This window comes from Camelus dromedarius, chromosome 3, assembly GCF_036321535.1.
Source record: "Camelus dromedarius isolate mCamDro1 chromosome 3, mCamDro1.pat, whole genome shotgun sequence".
NCBI lineage: Eukaryota > Metazoa > Chordata > Mammalia > Artiodactyla > Camelidae > Camelus > Camelus dromedarius.
In genome coordinates this window covers 49265815-49283328 of record NC_087438.1, presented here as the reverse complement: position 1 = coordinate 49283328, position 17514 = coordinate 49265815, and the positions used below count along the sequence as shown (strand labels likewise).

At 47.7% G+C, this 17514-nt stretch overlaps 1 protein-coding gene across 1 annotated transcript; it reads left to right on the top strand.

Annotated features, from left to right (window-relative positions):
* The first annotated feature begins 4926 nt into the window (after positions 1–4926).
* On the top strand, positions 4927–17457 carry ENC1 (ectodermal-neural cortex 1). Its single transcript, XM_010974996.3, has 3 exons — positions 4927–5362; positions 8885–10699; positions 14864–17457. Exon 2 carries the CDS (start codon positions 8898–8900, stop codon positions 10665–10667), a length of 1770 nt encoding a protein of 589 aa, XP_010973298.1. The 5' UTR covers positions 4927–5362; positions 8885–8897; the 3' UTR covers positions 10668–10699; positions 14864–17457.
* The last annotated feature ends 57 nt before the right edge of the window (positions 17458–17514 follow it).

The following is a 17514-nucleotide window of genomic DNA, read 5'->3' as shown; positions in this document are numbered from 1 at the left end:
CAGACATTATAATATTTGCCCCCCTCAAAGACTTAGCCAGGCAATGTCAAAGCAGGAATTCCAGCTGGGGTCTCTCTCTGCCCTTAACCACCTAACCACTAAAAATAAAATACTAGGTGGATACAGAAAGACTAGAATCTAAATGCAAAGTGTTATTATCTCTAACTGGTGGGTTTATGGTTAGTTTTTTCTTTTACTTTTCTGTCCCTGCCCCCCCCCCAACTTTCTACCATGCATGGCTTTTGTAATCAGAGAGAAAATAATAAACGTGGCTTTAAAAGCCTGACCCTAAAATCTATGTAACCTGCCACAGGCTGTGAAGATCATTGTTTTGAAGAGCCCTGGGGTAGAAATGACCAAAGCAGGCTAAAATGGCTTGATTTACTAATTCGAGGAATGCCAAGGAAAAGTGCCTCAAATGTGTCCCGCTGTGGTCACATTTGCCAATAAACTATCTGCCACTTGCAATGTCACCTGGGGCCGTGGAAAGTGACAGGATCACAAAGGATGAATGAATTCCCAGTTCTAATCACCCAGAATAGAGGAGTTCAGCCCGACGCTGGTGCCCAGCACTCAAAGGACACAAATACTTTTTTACACACAACTTTCCACTAAATGGCACTATCCAGAAGTCCACTGTACTTGTACGTACCAGCCAGGAGCAGTTGGAAATTGGAAATTAAAAAGTCACACTATAATCCAATTCAATTCACAAAATACATGTACGGTGGTAGTACATACAACAGATTTAGGAAGCAACTGAAATTTAAAAATATGACCATGCCAATTTGGACACAATTTTAAGAACACCCTCAAAGTTTCTCATAACATACTTCAAACATACACAGTTAAAAAGACATAAACGCAGAAGGTAGCAAACCAAAATCTGGACAACTGAGTATCAGTTTAGACCTCTTGTTTGTGCTCAGAGAGACAAAAAACTGACCTAGACAACACCGATGACTTCTTGTATTGATGATCTTTTTCCTTATCCTTGTATTTTTATTTTTTAATAATTTACTTAAAAAAATTTAAGGGAGGTACTGGGGGTTAAACCCAGGACCCCACGCATGCTAAGCACACGCTCTACCACTGAGCTATACCCTCCCCACCCTTGTATTTTTAATAAATAGCCAGCTTAAAAAAATTCTCCCCTTTTGGAAAGAGGATTGCTGGGAGGAACTGAGGCCTCATTATCCTCAGTTTTTATCTCTGGGTTAGGGTGAAGTGTTGAAGTGGGCACTGGATTAAGTGCCTCAGAATCTCCTTCAAGAATTAAGGACTTCTCTCCTGGCCCCCGGGGGTGCTGGCAGCAGCAGGCCCTCCTCAGAATGGAGTCTGTGGAACATGACCATGGCCATGGCCCCTTTCCCGGGAGTGGGCATTTGGCAACAGGTAATGCAGCCATCTAAAGCCTGGCCTTCTGGCCTTACCTGAGGACAATTCTGCAGGGTCATTTCCACTCTTGAGCTCCGCCTGGGGTAGACTGAGATGCATCCCAGCTGGACTTCTCCCTTGCCCTTCCGGCTTCCCTTTCTTTCCTTCCACAGGTGTTGACCCCAAGATGTAAGGGCAGGGGGCAGGGGTGGGGGCTGTCGATCCTGGCTGGGTGTTCTTTTCCCTGTAGGGACTTGACACCAGGGGAGGAAGAGCACAGGTCTTTGATGGGCGTTGAGCCCTCAGCCACTTGGGCTGTGCAGGCCACCACCTTGAGGCCCATGTCACAAATAACACAAGGAGGCAAAGCCACGCCATCTTCCTCACAGAGATCCAGGAAGAGGTGCAAAGAACAAAGAGGACACGTTTGGAAGACTGGCAGGGAATGTGTCTGAGATTCGGGTGGGGCTTCGGGGGACCACGGGGGGCAGGACGGCAGCTGCTTGGCTCACTGTTTGGTCTAATCCCTGGAGTTGTCCTGTCCCTGGTACTATGGTCGCACCGTGTTAATTAAATCATTCTCATTAATTCAGCCTGAGTGTAAATTAGGAAGGAATGAAGATAAATTAGGTTCGAAGGCAGCTAATACATTTAACCCCATGCTGCTTATTTTGCAGCCTAACAAAATAATGTTGTTAAGGGAGATAACGAGGCCAAAGCCTTGGGCACAGCTTCTTAATAGCATTAAAAACAAGACCTCGGTTTGGTGTCACAAGGCAGAGGCGAAGACCAGCGCCCAGGGGACTGGCCCAGCATCTTGAGGGAGGCGGTGGCCAATGTACAACACGATGTCTGCAGTATTTCCCGAGATGTTTGTGACGCCTATCTACAGTATCTATCCGGACACAAGTCTGTCTAGAGAGTTCCTCCTGTACAGATGCAAGACTTACCTTTTCTTCGCCGTAAGTGAAGTGATAAGAATTACCATTAGGATTGGCTAAGAGATGCTGGAGGAGTAACAGTCTGAGCTGCTGTGATCCTAAATACGCTGACTCACGAATCCCTTTCAGCTGTGAAATAAACAGTAGACACTGCCCAAGGGCCTGAAAACGTTTCATATATGGGCTCAAGCATGCACGTTTGCCCTAGAAAAGCAAATGTCATTCCTGTCTCTCAGCAGGAATGTCTTCCAGTTTTTATAACCCAGATGATAAGCAATTTCTTTTCCCTGCCTCCAAGTTGCTTATCTGCCTGAGGCAGATGAAGCAAATGTGTATGTTCACTGGACGCTTTCAAGATTTTCTAGTCTATGACTTTTTTCCTTTCTCTTTTCTTGAAGCTTAGAAAGGTGGCAACATTGTGTAGAACAGACACAGAAACGTGGCCAGAGAAGTTCATTCCTTTCTCAGCGCTGTCTGCTTGGTAAAGCTATTGACAATGACACATAAACTTTGCTGTCCCTCCTGGCTGAGGACACGCTGCAGTTTCCTGGTGATAAAGAGGCAACAGAAACAGACGGCCTGTTCCTAGCTGGGTGACTTCCTGTGTCAAAATTCTCAGCCAACGAAATGAACTGAGGACAAGTTTCATTCCTGGGCAGGGTCATCTAGGTACCATTCCAGGTAGATTTGCTTAAGGAACTGAAGTAAGAAGGAAATACTTCTCTCTAATGAGAAAAAGTGTTAATCTCAGTTTATACAGAACACCCCCTAAGCTCCATCACCCCATGAAAGACCAGTCTGCTGTTTCAGAACCAGAGCACTTGCTTTTGACCCACAACCCAGACAGACAAAGCGCTTGGAGGAGGTGTCTTCAAAGGCTGCACCCGATCAACGTCCCCCACACCTTGCCACAGGCTAGAGAAACATGTTTTAAAAGACATATGCGCAATAGCTACAGGTTTCCACCACCCGGCTTTTCAGCACCTATCTCTGGCGTCTACAGCGGTTCTGTCCGTCTGGTCTTGGCTGATTTTATCCATGTCTTCAGGAACCGGATCAGCTTGCGGCGATCTGCCTCTCTTCACCTCGCAGCTGGCAGAACCCCTGCACGTGGGTCAGACCGGGAACTGATCGGGCCTCTCCGGCTTTGTGAAGACTGCGTAACAAAATAGGAAACAGCTTTGTAAAGGCTCTCGTGAAGCTGACGAGTTAATGCTAACAAAGGACTTCAGAGGGCAGTGTGTTTCTTTGTTTGCAAGGAGCGAAATTTCTCAGCGCGAATACCAGGAGGCACCGGGGCTAAAGGAAAGTGGAATTAGAATAAAGAACCCACGGAGTCTTGGTTTCGGCAGTCCCTGGGCGCGCCAGGTGGAACCTCCCCGGCCGGTTTAAACCATTTCTGCGTCTAATATTTGAAAGAAACCTGGGAGGTGGGGGAGTGGGGAGAGAAAACTCCATCGAGGCGGTGTGCCCTGGAGCTGGACAATTCGATTCTCCCTGGGCCTCAGTTTCCTGACCTGTAAAACGAGGGAGCTGGACCGGTAATCTATACAGTTCATTCATTTACTTTATTCCAAATACCTCATAAAACAAAATAAACAGGCGTTTCAGTTCCCCTTCGAAAGGCAAGCCCTTGGTACAAAGATCAAAAATGGGTTTCATAAATAGTGATCGCCGTGCGAGATTATTTTTCTAACCACCTTTCTTTCTCGTGGCACGCGGCGCTTCAAACGTGTGTGCTGAACCATTTCTTTGCTGAACTCCTAACTAACACAACCTAGCGATAAAAGACAGGAAAGGACCTGGTCTCCGAGGGCGATTGAGGCTTTATCGCAACGGAGAGGAGGCGGCGTGGCAGCTCCCTGGAGCAGTTCGCTTTGAATCAAGCGGCCGCGGCGATTGGCTGCGAAGCACGTGGTGCGCGTCCGGCCGGACAGCGCCGGGCTGCTGTTACCGACGGCGGCGCGGGGCAGAGTCCGGCCGCCGGTGCCGCACCCGCCCGGGGCAGGGAGGGAGAACGCGGGAGAAACGCCTGGAGCTCGAGTCTAGTCTATCTAGTTCTCTGCCAGGGAGAAACCCTACAGCCCCTAGAGTGTCCAAACTAGTGTCCAAACTTGCCACTGTCCTCCCTGCGGGTGTCCCACCCAGCGCGCGGGCTGTGCGTGCCCAGGGCGCGTGCCGCGGACACCCCGCTTGCCCCCCGCCGCCCTTTCATGAGTATCAGGCGGGATTCGGCAGCGAGGAGCGCACAGGGTCCCTCAGCTCTGGGGCTATCCAGGCATCGGGCTGGCGAGAGAGGCGCAGACACCCTGACCAGGGAAACCTTGTCTTATTCGCGGTCCCCCAATGTTGCAGCTGCTCAGGGCTGAGATTTTCACGTCTGCTTTGTCTCTCTCCAGTCGCCGCAGTCCCCTCCCCCGCTTCCTCTCCCGATTAACTCCCCCGACACGCTCTCCTCTGGCTCTTCTTCTCCTCCTCCCTTTCCTCCTCCTCCTCCTCCTCCGCCGCCGCCGGCCGCATTCACGCGCTTCCTCCCTCCCTCCCCTGGTGTCACTCTTTGCCTACGCGCCCTCTCTCCTCCCCTCCCTCCCCTCCCCGCCGCGCCGCTTATAGCCGGGCCCTGGGCGGCCGGGCGCAGACTGCTCTGGCAGCCGGAGCGGAGGCGGCGCGGCGGTGGCGCTGCAGCGACCGAGTCGAGACGCCAGGCGGCCGCCGGCGCGCACGGCGCTTTCCAGCTCCCTCCCCCAAGTGCACAACCCGCCTCCTTCCGCGGCGCCTGCAGCCGCGGGCTGGCTCTCCGCTCCAGAGCGCACTCCGGGAGCCGCTCCGCGGGTGGCAGTCGCAGAGGCCGCCGCGTGGGGATCGTGAGGCCGCGGCGATCCGCCCGCGGTAACCCGCTAGCGAGCCAGAGTTCCATGCGCGCTCCTTTCGCCCGAGCAGTCGCAGTTGCTCCCCGGGGCTGAGACGTCCTCTTCGTCGCCTCCCCGCCCGGTGATCGAGGCGAGAACGCAGCCGGTTGTGCTCTGTGGCCGGTCGCCACTGCTGTAAGTTTCCCCTATTGCCCGGGACCTGTTGCGGGCGCCGCGGGTTTCGGGGGCTGCCTGGCCTGCAGGGATGTGCTCGCGAGGGGTGTGTGCGCGCCCGGGAGCCCGGAGCTCCGACTTAGGCGGCGGTGGGGAGCTGTTCTTGGGGCGGAGACCCGGTGTCCGCGGCTGCCCGCCTACAGCTCGCAGAGCAGAGCTCGACCCAATGGGGAGCAAGGAGCAGAGCCTGGGTTCTCTCAATACCCGCTCCGCGGAAAGAGCGCTTTCCGATCGCACGGGACGGTTGGCTTGCGTTGCGCCCTACCTGGCAAGGGGAGCATTGGGCCACGCGCAGACACTCCTCGTGAGGGCACGTTCACTGCGGCCAGATGTCTGTAGGAAATGAATGAAAATTAGTTTCTTCTCTTGCAAATATTTGGCCTTTAGTGTTAACGTTATTAGTTTCTAGGGATAGGAATTGGTGGGCGGGATGGAGATGAACCGTTGAACTTGGTCGGCGTGTATTTGGGGTCGCCCTCACAGGCATGGCCAGAGTGTTGAAGAACGTTGCAAGTATTATAGAGGACTGAATGGTAAAATGCTTTTCTTGGTAACAGTCTCTTTATAATGTTGCGTTGTTATTAATAACGTAAATGCCTGAGAAAATCTGCCTGGTTTCTCCTCTGCATTGAGATCAGGTTCAAAACCCAAAGAAATGTGACTGGACGCTAAGTATTGGAGCCAGAGAGCCTGGTTAAAGGGTATTAAGTGAACTGAAGTTACTGTAACTAGAATCCCTTTTGATGTTCACAGTAATAGCAGCCCTTTTCTCTTTCTTTGTAGAGGCAGGTTAAGTAGACGTGTGCATTTTTTGGCCCCTTACTTGGCATGCAAATATTTCTCTGCGGACTTAAAAAATGCAAGAATGGTGATTAGTTTTTCTGTTGAAGGTGTGTTTAGTGACTGTATACGTGGTTTTTGCGGATGTTTTCATGTTTGCATAATTTTAATCCGGAAAGCATGTCTTTTCCCTTGGGTCTTCAAATTTACCTTTCATTTTATAGTCAAATATTGCTCCATGATTGTTGGATTTGGACTGTGACCCACTTCTCCATTTGGATGGTATCCAAGATGACAGGCTAGGGTCTTCCCACTAGCTTTAATGAGCCAACGTGAAAAATACAGGAGCATAAACACAGAATGTATCGAGATGCAGGTCCTGTATCCCAGGGTCTTGTACATTGTTTTCTTAAGTGTAAGCCTGGCTGTAAATGTGGTTTTGCCACGGCTCAGGGAAACGTGTTCTGGGCCCTGTAAGTGTGATTCCAGATCAATGTGCTGGCACTTTGGTACTTACACACCTTGTGCAGGAGCCTCATTCTTTACTCAGAGCTGCATTCACTCTTAGCTGGAAAGGAGGCAGCTTTTGAGGTTGCTTTGGAAGCATTAGCTTAAAAAAAAAAAAAAAGCAAAGCTACTCATTTGGAATTTTTATGAGTTTCAAAATAAGGCATAGGAATATTCATCCCCTCCAAGGTTTGGGCTTAATATCTTCCTGACAGTACTTCAGATTGAATGTGCTAATTCACATGATAACTGCAGCGGTAGAGCATCAGGGATGCTAATGCATATTGTAACACATTGGAAAACCTGGTACATTCACGTAGGATCCTGTCCCCTGTTCTCCTGAGCATTAGGCATTGAATAAATGGACCTGACTGGAGAAGCTTTGCTAGAGGTTGGAGTGATACTTGCCTCCTCACCATTTGTCCCAGCCCAAGTCACCAGGGAGACTAACGGGGGCTTTGTAAAGTCTTCCTAACACCAGAGTCCAGGGACTTTGTTGTTCACTTTCTTCCACTAAGCTGTGTTTACTCATAATGAAAAGTACATGCCCAGAATAAAAGAAAACAAGTTGCAACCCCTAATAGCGTGAGGCCTGTGCCAAAAGACAAGTTAGGCACCTGCCCCTTGTTTTCTGTGCCTGCTTCACCTCCGTTGGGCAGGGAAGTGCAGTTGAGTATCCAGCCCGTGAAATCTGTACAAAATCACTCATTTGCATTTGTTAATAACTCCTGCGATATCCATTTAAAAATAAATACCTGAATGGTTCAAGGAAACAAGGAGGGTTTCAGCTCTGCTGTGAGGACTGGCTGTTCTGTGTTTGGAACAGATACTGTAACCACACTGTTTACCCTCCTGGGATAAACAGCTTCCTTAGGTATCCTTTGACAGGCAGCTTCTTGAAGCCTTGATTCCTCTGAAGTAACAGAGGGGTAGGATTAAAAAGAGAGAAAAAAGGAAAAGTATACGATTGAATTTTTGAAACTAGGTGATAGGCATGTCCTACATCTGTAGCCTACAGTTTACTTACTGAGCAAAGCCAAAGGTAGCATTCGGGTCTGCTAGCATTTCAATTTAGATGCTGAGGAAAGCACTCCAATCGGCAAATAAATTCTAGAGCGGCCCTAAATTAACAATGGCTGGCACCACGCACACACATATACACGTGTGTGTTTGTGTATTTTCTGACTTAGATGAAGTGATGTGTGTGTTTTGAACTTTCTGTACGCAGGTGCCACTGTTTGCAGGTGCACAAGAATGGCCCTGATGATGAGCTCTTTAATCGAAAGAGAGGGGTAGATAGAACCTTTGTTCTGCAACTGGTTTTCTAAGAATTGATCTACAGCAGGAAGAAGAGAAAAACAGAACATATGAGTGTACTATTCAAAGTATTCTCCCTTTTATGTGCCCAAATCCTCATTTTGGAAGCTGTCCAGAGCAAGAAATGTGGGTGGTGATTTGTGGCCAGAATCTGTTCTGTGTTTCCATGATAGCTTGCTGATCAATATATGGTAATGTTTATATTGCAGCTCTTTTAGGACTCTGCAGTGGTAGCGCTGTCTGGTTAGAAATTACTTGTAATGTTAACTTAAAGTCTGATCATTTCAGAAGTTGGCCTGAGCCTGTGATCTTAATGTCACCTTTCCCATTTACTGTATATGCAGGGACACTGGGTCTTACCAAAGGAATTCTTAATGGGATTGATTAGTAGGTATTTGTTTTATACGTGGCTTTATGTTGCATAGGGCATTAAAGCCTGTGCCCATCCCAGCGTTACGAGAGCTGGAGGCCTGGCATTTCAAGTGGCCAGCAATGAATCAGCTGGACAAGGGCAGGGAGCTGTGAGACGGAGACCTCGCTCCTCTTGGCTTTCGCTGACTTACAGTCTCAAGGACTTCAGTATCTTGAAAGTTGGCAATCAGGTTTTCCAAGATGAACCTGCTCTTAAGCAGTGACTTTTTTTTTTTTTAAACAATGTACAGTTTAAATAGCTCAACAGTATTATAGTAAGTGTCTTTCCTCATAGGTTATTGTCTCTGTATAGGCCTGGCCATTTGCTATTCAGAACAGCAGGCAGCCGGGCCAGCAGCGAAGTGTTCCACTTTCTCTGTCGAAAGCGATTGTTGCTGTGGTTCCTTTGGTCCGGCTGTTCTGAACACCCAGAGCATCACGTTCAGTCATTTTTGTTTTGTCTTTCAGGAGTGGAAGCAAAATGTCTGTCAGTGTGCATGAGAACCGCAAGTCCAGGGCCAGCAGTGGCTCCATTAACATCTATCTGTTCCACAAGTCCTCCTACGCCGACAGCGTCCTCACTCACCTGAACCTTTTACGCCAGCAGCGCCTCTTCACTGACGTCCTGCTCCATGCCGGAAATAGGACCTTCCCTTGTCATCGGGCAGTGCTGGCCGCGTGCAGCCGCTACTTTGAAGCCATGTTCAGCGGTGGCCTGAAAGAGAGCCAGGACAGCGAAGTCAACTTCGACAACTCCATCCACCCAGAAGTCTTGGAGCTGCTTCTTGACTATGCATACTCCTCCCGGGTCATCATCAATGAAGAAAATGCAGAATCTCTCCTGGAGGCCGGCGACATGCTGGAGTTTCAAGACATCCGGGATGCGTGCGCAGAGTTCCTGGAGAAGAACCTGCACCCCACCAACTGCCTGGGGATGCTGCTCCTCTCTGATGCGCACCAGTGCACCAAGCTGTACGAACTCTCCTGGAGGATGTGTCTCAGCAACTTCCAAACCATCAGGAAGAATGAAGATTTCCTCCAGCTGCCCCAGGACATGGTAGTGCAGCTCTTATCCAGCGAAGAGCTGGAGACAGAAGATGAAAGGCTCGTGTACGAGTCTGCAATTAACTGGATCAGCTACGACCTGAAGAAGCGCTACTGCTACCTCCCAGAGCTGCTGCAGACCGTGAGGCTGGCTCTCCTGCCGGCCATCTATCTCATGGAGAACGTGGCCATGGAGGAACTCATCACCAAGCAGAGAAAGAGCAAGGAGATTGTGGAAGAGGCCATCAGATGCAAACTGAAGATCCTGCAGAACGACGGCGTGGTAACCAGCCTCTGTGCCCGGCCCCGGAAAACCGGCCATGCCCTCTTCCTCCTGGGAGGGCAGACTTTCATGTGTGACAAGCTGTATCTGGTTGACCAGAAAGCCAAAGAAATCATTCCCAAGGCCGACATCCCCAGCCCAAGAAAAGAGTTCAGTGCGTGTGCAATTGGCTGCAAGGTGTACATTACTGGGGGACGAGGGTCTGAAAATGGGGTCTCAAAAGATGTCTGGGTTTATGATACCCTGCATGAGGAGTGGTCCAAGGCTGCCCCCATGCTGGTGGCCAGATTTGGCCATGGCTCTGCTGAACTGAAGCATTGCCTGTACGTGGTCGGGGGGCACACTGCTGCCACTGGCTGCCTCCCGGCCTCTCCCTCAGTCTCTCTGAAGCAGGTGGAACACTATGACCCCACAACCAACAAATGGACCATGGTGGCCCCCCTCCGGGAAGGGGTGAGCAATGCCGCAGTGGTGAGTGCCAAACTCAAGCTGTTTGCATTCGGAGGTACCAGTGTCAGTCATGACAAGCTCCCCAAGGTTCAGTGTTATGATCAGTGTGAAAACAGGTGGACCGTCCCGGCCACCTGTCCCCAGCCCTGGCGTTACACGGCAGCAGCTGTGCTGGGGAACCAGATTTTTATCATGGGGGGAGATACCGAGTTCTCTGCCTGCTCTGCTTATAAATTCAACAGTGAGACTTACCAGTGGACCAAGGTGGGAGACGTGACCGCAAAGCGCATGAGCTGCCACGCAGTGGCCTCCGGCAACAAACTCTACGTGGTTGGAGGCTACTTTGGCATTCAGCGATGCAAAACGCTGGACTGCTACGATCCCACGTTAGATGTGTGGAACAGCATCACCACGGTCCCGTACTCGCTGATCCCTACTGCGTTTGTCAGCACCTGGAAACACCTGCCTTCTTAAATGCAGCGCATCCAAAAGAGGGCGAGGGTCAGGTAAGAAGTCAGCTTAGCTGTAGATCTCCATATGGTTGAGCTAGCTGTGTGAGCTCGTGTGTGGAGGGAGACATGCTCCATATGGCCCATCCTCCGGAAGCACTGCACAAACTATACAGATAAAAGCACATGCACCCCAGAACTTAAACACCTGTGCTGACCACAGCGGCCACCCACCCTATAGCATAAGACATTGGTTTTCAGCCTTTACTGAGCCTTAGACTCTCCTAAAGAGCTCCTTAAAACCTGCCCATCCTAGTTTTAATACGTCTGGGTGGGGCCCAGGAATCAGCACTTTAAGAAAGTTTTTCAGTGACTCTAATCACAGCCAGGTTGGGAGCCCTGACCTGTGTTAACGCCAGCTGATGTCTGCTCAGCCCTCCCCTGGTGCCTGCCGCTGGGCTGTGTGTTCCCCATGGATTGTTTCATTTGGTCCCCACAACAACCCTGGGGGATATTATTACTAGAGCACTTTATAGATGAAAACGCCTGATGTACACGGGGGTTAGCGAAGTTGCCCAAGGCCGTAGAGCTTAGCAGGCAGAAGCAATGGTCCAGACGTCAGCCCTGGCCGGCTGGCTCCAGAGTATAAGCACGTGAGCCTCATGCCCAGCTGCTACTTAATAAACTTCACATTGGTTTTGCCCCAGGACATAGTTGTTGATATTCACATTTAACTTCCTCAAACCCCCTTCTGGAATGAAGAAGGAGTTAAAAAATTGAATGCTTAGTGGGGAGGGCTTAGCTCAGTGGTAGAGTGTGTGCTTAGCATGTACGAGGTCCTGGCTTCAATTCCCAGGACTTCTGTTAAAATAAATAAATAAACCTAATTACCTTCTCCCGCCAATAAAAAATTAAAAAAAAAATGAATGCTTAAAGTTATTCCTGGTATATTCTCTCTAAAATTATTTATTCACTTACTTGAAATATTTTTCTTCAAAAAAAATAGCCCCCTTTAGGGCATGTATTAACTTTTGAGAAATCTAGGTCTGTCCTTGTAAAAGGTTGCAACCTTCGTGTTATAAACCTGTCTGATGTGAAGACACACTGAGCCATCTAGACCGCCCTACGGCAGCTTTTCAGAGTTAATTAGCCAGGCCGACCCTAATGTCAGGGCTCCCAAAAGCTGTGTTTCTGTGTCATATGTCTGAGTACATAATGGTTGTCTTGTGTATATAAGAGTGTATAATACTCTTGGCTCAAATAATTAATAGGTCTGCATGGTTCAGGGTTTGTGAAGTTAATGGCCGCTTTGCTGCTGGTAAAGCATTCTCGGGTTGGCCTGAGAATCACTTAAGCATGTCTAAGTGTAGCACAGAGCCCACCGAATGGGTTGATTTGTTTTGGTGATTCATGGGCTCACTACTAATTGAATAAAAATTTTTTAAAAATCTGCTTTGGAGGAACAGCCATGAAACTAACCCATTGCTTGGAGACACTTGGTTCTGTGTTCCCTAGTATGTTTCACACCTTCAAAGAGAAAACAGGAAACCTAGGGGTCGTTGTAAGCTAAGCAAAGAGGGGTTTTGACTCATTTGTCTTTTCTTTCCTCCTCTGTTACAGCTCATTTAGAAACACCAGTAAAACTGGCCTCCCTTTCACATGTTTCTTTCATTTCCTCAGTTACCTCTTCCAGCCTCTTCCAGTTAGTACATCTCTTAGAAATGCAATGTTTACCTGGAATGAAACTCCTGCAAAGGAGCAGGAACTGTCAGAACCATCCTCTGGGGAGCAAGTGGGGCTCACAGTGTCCCACGCCAAACTGGTTTTTGCAGCCTTGCTGGCATCTCAGTAATCCTAAATAAACAAATGCTCTGAAAGAGCTTATTTCATTTGCGATATGAATGCATTACTCAACTCTCAAGCAGGTTTAAAGAACCTTCCAGGCAAAAGCATCAATTAACAGCACACTAAATTGGGTGTTAGTCCAGAACCGACTATATTTGCATAGGAGAGCCTTAAAAATTGCCAGTGATGCTGGCGGTACATCACAGTGGTACCTGGCTGGCATCCTTAGAGCCGGGTAAGGAGCGTGAGGCAGAAGGAGTGACGACACCGTGTGTGCATTCTTGTTCTAGCGCTAAGCTGTAGAATCTGGACCACTCTGCACGTGAGAGCTCTTCTTGGTCAAATAAGTGATTTGAGTTATGCTTTCCTTCAGATCTGTCCCAGTTCAGACTTGGGTAAATTGATAAATGAGGGGACAAAAAAGAAAGGAATGAGATCCCCTAATCCATGCCAGGCACATGTTAAGTGTTCAATGCTTGTATTAGTTTTCTCTTCTCCCTTCAATTTAGACCTTCGCTTGCAGTGGAATTAGCTTTGTGTGTCATGGGAAAATGAGGTTTCTTTGACTATTATCTGCTTATTATCTTTCTACATCATTTTTGGTACCTCCTTTTTCAGCCCAGAGTGAGTATGTTCGCAAACACTTGAATTCACCCTCTCCTGGGTATTTGAACCTAATCACACACGGAAATGGAGCAAATAAAAGTGTTAGGTTGTATTCGAAACAACATCCTCTCTGCCCTTGGTGCCATTGGCCCGAGAGCCAGGCACAGAACAAGGAAATTCGACACGGGCCAGGTTCGCCTTTTTGAAAGGCGGGGTGGGCCTGATCAGAGCCACTCCTGCAGTTTCCGATGGGGAAAATGCTGGTTTAAATTTCTGAAGTTTCTTATACACAAGATAGTGTTAAAACTCTTAAGCTGGACGGAGTGAGTTAAGAGGTGCTGTGTGCGTATCAGTCGTAAGCTGCAAAGACCTCCGCAGACTTCGCTTTGCTCTCCAAATGTAGGTGCTAAATGGGTTAATACAGTGCTAACAAGAAGCTTCCCTGGGTCTAAAAGCTCATCCACCAAGGAGGTTTTAAGTGTCTCCTGCTGCTCTGTTGGTGGGCGGGAGGGACAAAAAGGAAATTAGTTTGGATTACGCTCCAGTTTCATGGTGCTGTGTGGCCCCAGCCTGACACCATTTGGATTTTGGTTTGCTTTGTTTCCTCCCTTTTTAGAGGTGTTTTTTGTTTTGGGTCTTTTTTTTCTTCCTGTTTGAATATGCAACATCTTGAAATTTCATGTTATTACAAGATACATTCTTCTGGCCTAATATTGATGTATTGGTTACAAGGAGGTGGGGGTGAGGGGTGACAAGGTAGTCTAAGGAATGCCTTGAAAGCTTGAATCACTGTTACGGAACTGCCAAAAGAAACAACTAATGAAATGAATCAGACTTCTGAACACACTAGGGCAAGAGGAATTCAGTGCAAGTGATGGGTGGCCCCTCCCGAATTCCCTTTGTCTGTACTGAGAGTTAAGGCATTGGGGCTGCAGAGTCTAGGGCTGGAAATGTGCTCCAAGAACAGATAGGGTGAGTATTTGAAAGCCAAAAGCCCTCTGCAAAATATCCCTCTATAAAATTAGACTTAACCAAATGGAAAGGCTGGGTAGTGTGAGGAAATGCCAGCTCCCATGAAACGTGGGCACCTTGAATGTATTTTCACGTTGGACGTCGGTAGATTCGATTGCTAACAAGCACTGCACACCCCAGCCGGTGTCTCCCAAGTGTGGACCGATGAACTTTGAGAATGAACTCCAGCCTGGGGCTGATGACGCCTGGTCTGCTGTCATGTGAAAGGAAGCGAGACTGATTTTCTGCCAAGATGAATAGCAGAGATGCATTTAAATAAGAGGATTAATATGTCTGCCTTCTATATGGTGAATAAATTTAATTTGGAATCCTTTATGGTAAAGGGGCCAAAAAAGAGGGGTTGGCACAGGAATCTCTTGTGACACTCTGGTGATCACTTTATAGTGGCTCTGTTTAACCGTGGAGAGAAATTACGAATGTTGGAGGCAGAAGATGGCAACTCGTAACTTTTACAACACTAGATGCATAGGTTTGAATTTGAACATATACATGTTTAGGAAAGAAGTGAAGGTCTTTCTTTGCATACCACTGTTTTTGTGGAGCCATCTGGATGTGTGAATGCATGTGTGTGTGCATTTAGGGCAAGTCCTTTAAATATCTATGCACGGTACCTACAGGATATGTAATTAAGACCTTTAGAAGCAATATCGACTGTTATGAGTGTTTGTTTTTGTTCGTTTTTTGTTTTTTTTAGATCTGAGACAGCTAACAAAAAATTTTCCTTTTCCTCTATTTTAGCTGACTCCATTCCTCAGTGAGACCAGGTGAGACTTCAACTCTGGAGAGGCCAAATGTAATGAAGAGAAAGAAAAGAAGAAGAAAACGAAGTTGCTTCTTGAGTACCATCCGCGGCACCTTGTAAATGCTCTAACTGGACATGAAGGATGGGGGTAGGGGAGGGGGAGGGGGGGAGGGGTTTTCTGTGCAAGTAGCACAGGGTTTAAATATGAATGAACGAACCTGTGATCTAGTCCTTGTCTTGTAATTGTGGATTAATGTCAGCGTTAATCAGCCCCTCCAAGGGAGAGAAAAGCCCGACCTTTTCCCTCGCTGTAGCATATTCAGCATCTGATGTCCATGGGCTCCGCCATTTATGTGTTAAAATTTGAAATGGTTGTCACCACTCTTTGAGGAGCAAGGCTCCAAGCCTCCACACCAGCTGCTGTTAGAGATTGAAAGCCCAGCTGTGGGGCCAGGAGGGGACCTGGCTGGGCTGCTGCAGAGTGAGGACCCCTGGACTCGCTGCTGATCTCTGAGGGGCCCCAGGACTGTTCGTGAACAATGGGGACATTGTTGGTAGCTGTTCGGTAGATGTTCTTTGCTATTTATGAGTGACTTTCAACTTTCCCTTGGCTGATAAGAAATCTGTTCTAGGTTTAGCTATTTATTGTTCGAGGCCTGCATGCTGAAACAGTGCTTTACAGTCGTCCTTGTGTGTTTGGACCCGTGTGAACGGTGGTACGTTTTGCACAATTTTGTGGCTGTTGTGATGTGCTTGGCTGCACAAAAGTGAAAACTTTGGAGTTACAATTAGGAGTATAACTGGAGGGCGGGTGGGGCAGGGCGGTGGGTTGGGGGGAGGGATTTTGTAAATGTCAAGACAGGGAAGGATTACAAGACGGAAACTTAAGTTACATCCTAGAGTTAAAGAAAGCATGAAGGTCATTTTTCTTAGACTCACCAACTTTTAGTGAGGTTTCGTGGGCTCTGATCATGCCGATGGCTCGTGGGGCAAGGAAAGGGTGCTTTCTGCCCTCTCCCTTCTGTCTGATTCGCTTACTTCAATCTCAGCTACTGAAATTTGGAAAGGACCAAATCATTTTGCAGCTTTTTTTTTCTTTGTGTAATATCCTGAAATCCTGGAAAATTCTATGGGATCGTTCTGTATATAGGGCACAGGTAAAGGCATTGTTCAAAGTTTATTTATTTATCTATTTATTTACCTGATGAGAATGCTTTGCCGTAACCACAGTTAACCCTCACAGATGGAAATTAATTCACTCACCAGATTTGCTTGACCTGGATTCGTTGTTCTCTATTCCTGCTGTACGATTTAGCAAGTGCTAAAAGCTCTCCAAGGCAATATTCCCATTGGTATAATGTATACTTTAGTGCTTCCCCCTTAGGTAAGTCTCTAAAAGAAGTCTTTGGTGCACAAAAGTGACACGTATGGCCCCTAAACACCAAAGAATTGTAAGCAGTGGCCCCTGCTGAGAGGCTTTCCGGGAGAGTTGTGAATACATTCTTTGCTCCTTCGAGTGCTTGTTTACTAAACATGTGCTGTGATAGGCATTAGTGGTAGAATCAAATAGGTTATTCCTCTAAGGTGTCTGGGGAAGCCCAGAATTTGCAACTCGCGCTGCTTTTGTTGCTGTTTCTCACATTACTGTATTTTAGAAAATAGAGTTTAAGACCAGTAACCTTTTACATCGTGTGTTTGCAGTGTCTAACGACAGATAGATCCTTCACATTTCTCTTCACCTGAATACTTTCAACTAATTGTAAGCATTCGTCTGTGCCATGCATAAATGGGCTATAGTTGGACCAAAATAAATGAGCCGTTGGAATCAAAAAATCACAATACTTTCCAGCAGTCAGTCCCTGGCTCCTAGATGTGTTCTAGGCAATGCAAATGTCTGATTGTACCCTGGTGGCATAGTCGCTGTCGCCGTATTGGAGCAGTTACAGCTTTGTGTAGTTTATGATGCAAATCTGCCAGGATGGGGGTGTCACTGGGTGGCTTCTGAAAGCAGGGTGAATTTTCTGCAGCTGTTTCAAAGTTGTGGTCTGTCCTTGAATCCTCTGTTAATTGCTGTGTGTGAGCCAGAGGGAGCTGTGGTCAGGGTGGGCCCCCAGCCTGCAGGGAACTTTCTGGACTCCCGCTCTTTGAATTGATGTAGGCATTTGGGCTCACTACTTGACCATTCTCACCCTGTGAAACGTCCCACACTTTGAAGCAAATACAATTCACAGCACAGTGCACACAAAAAACCTTGGCATAAGACAGAGAAGGTTCTTCTTATTCTGCGGACTGGTTGCCGTGGAAACGGACAACAAAGGGCAGCCTTCCACTTCTGGTATAATTGTGTAGCCCCCTTTTCTCTGGGCTTGACACCTGTCTGAATGAGAATGATTAGAGCTGAATAACATCCTTCTCTTGGCTATTGAGTATGTGGTTCACGTACAAACCTCTGTGTAAGTTGAAGAAGTGAAGTGTTCGTGTTCATATGTACTTGTTTGCTACTATGTTTTTGAGGTTTTGTAAAACTGTTATTTTTTTTTTCACAATGTGAAACTGAAGGTCAAATAAATTATTAGAGATTTTCTCTTCATCGTGTGTCCGGGTCTTTATTTGACTAAAACCTGATTTTACGTGTTGAAAACTTGTG

Excerpts from the sequence above, each read along its gene's own strand:
- ENC1 (XM_010974996.3), top strand. The coding sequence starts at position 8,898 with ATGTCTGTCAGTGTGCATGAGAACCGCAAGTCCAGGGCCAGCAGTGGC.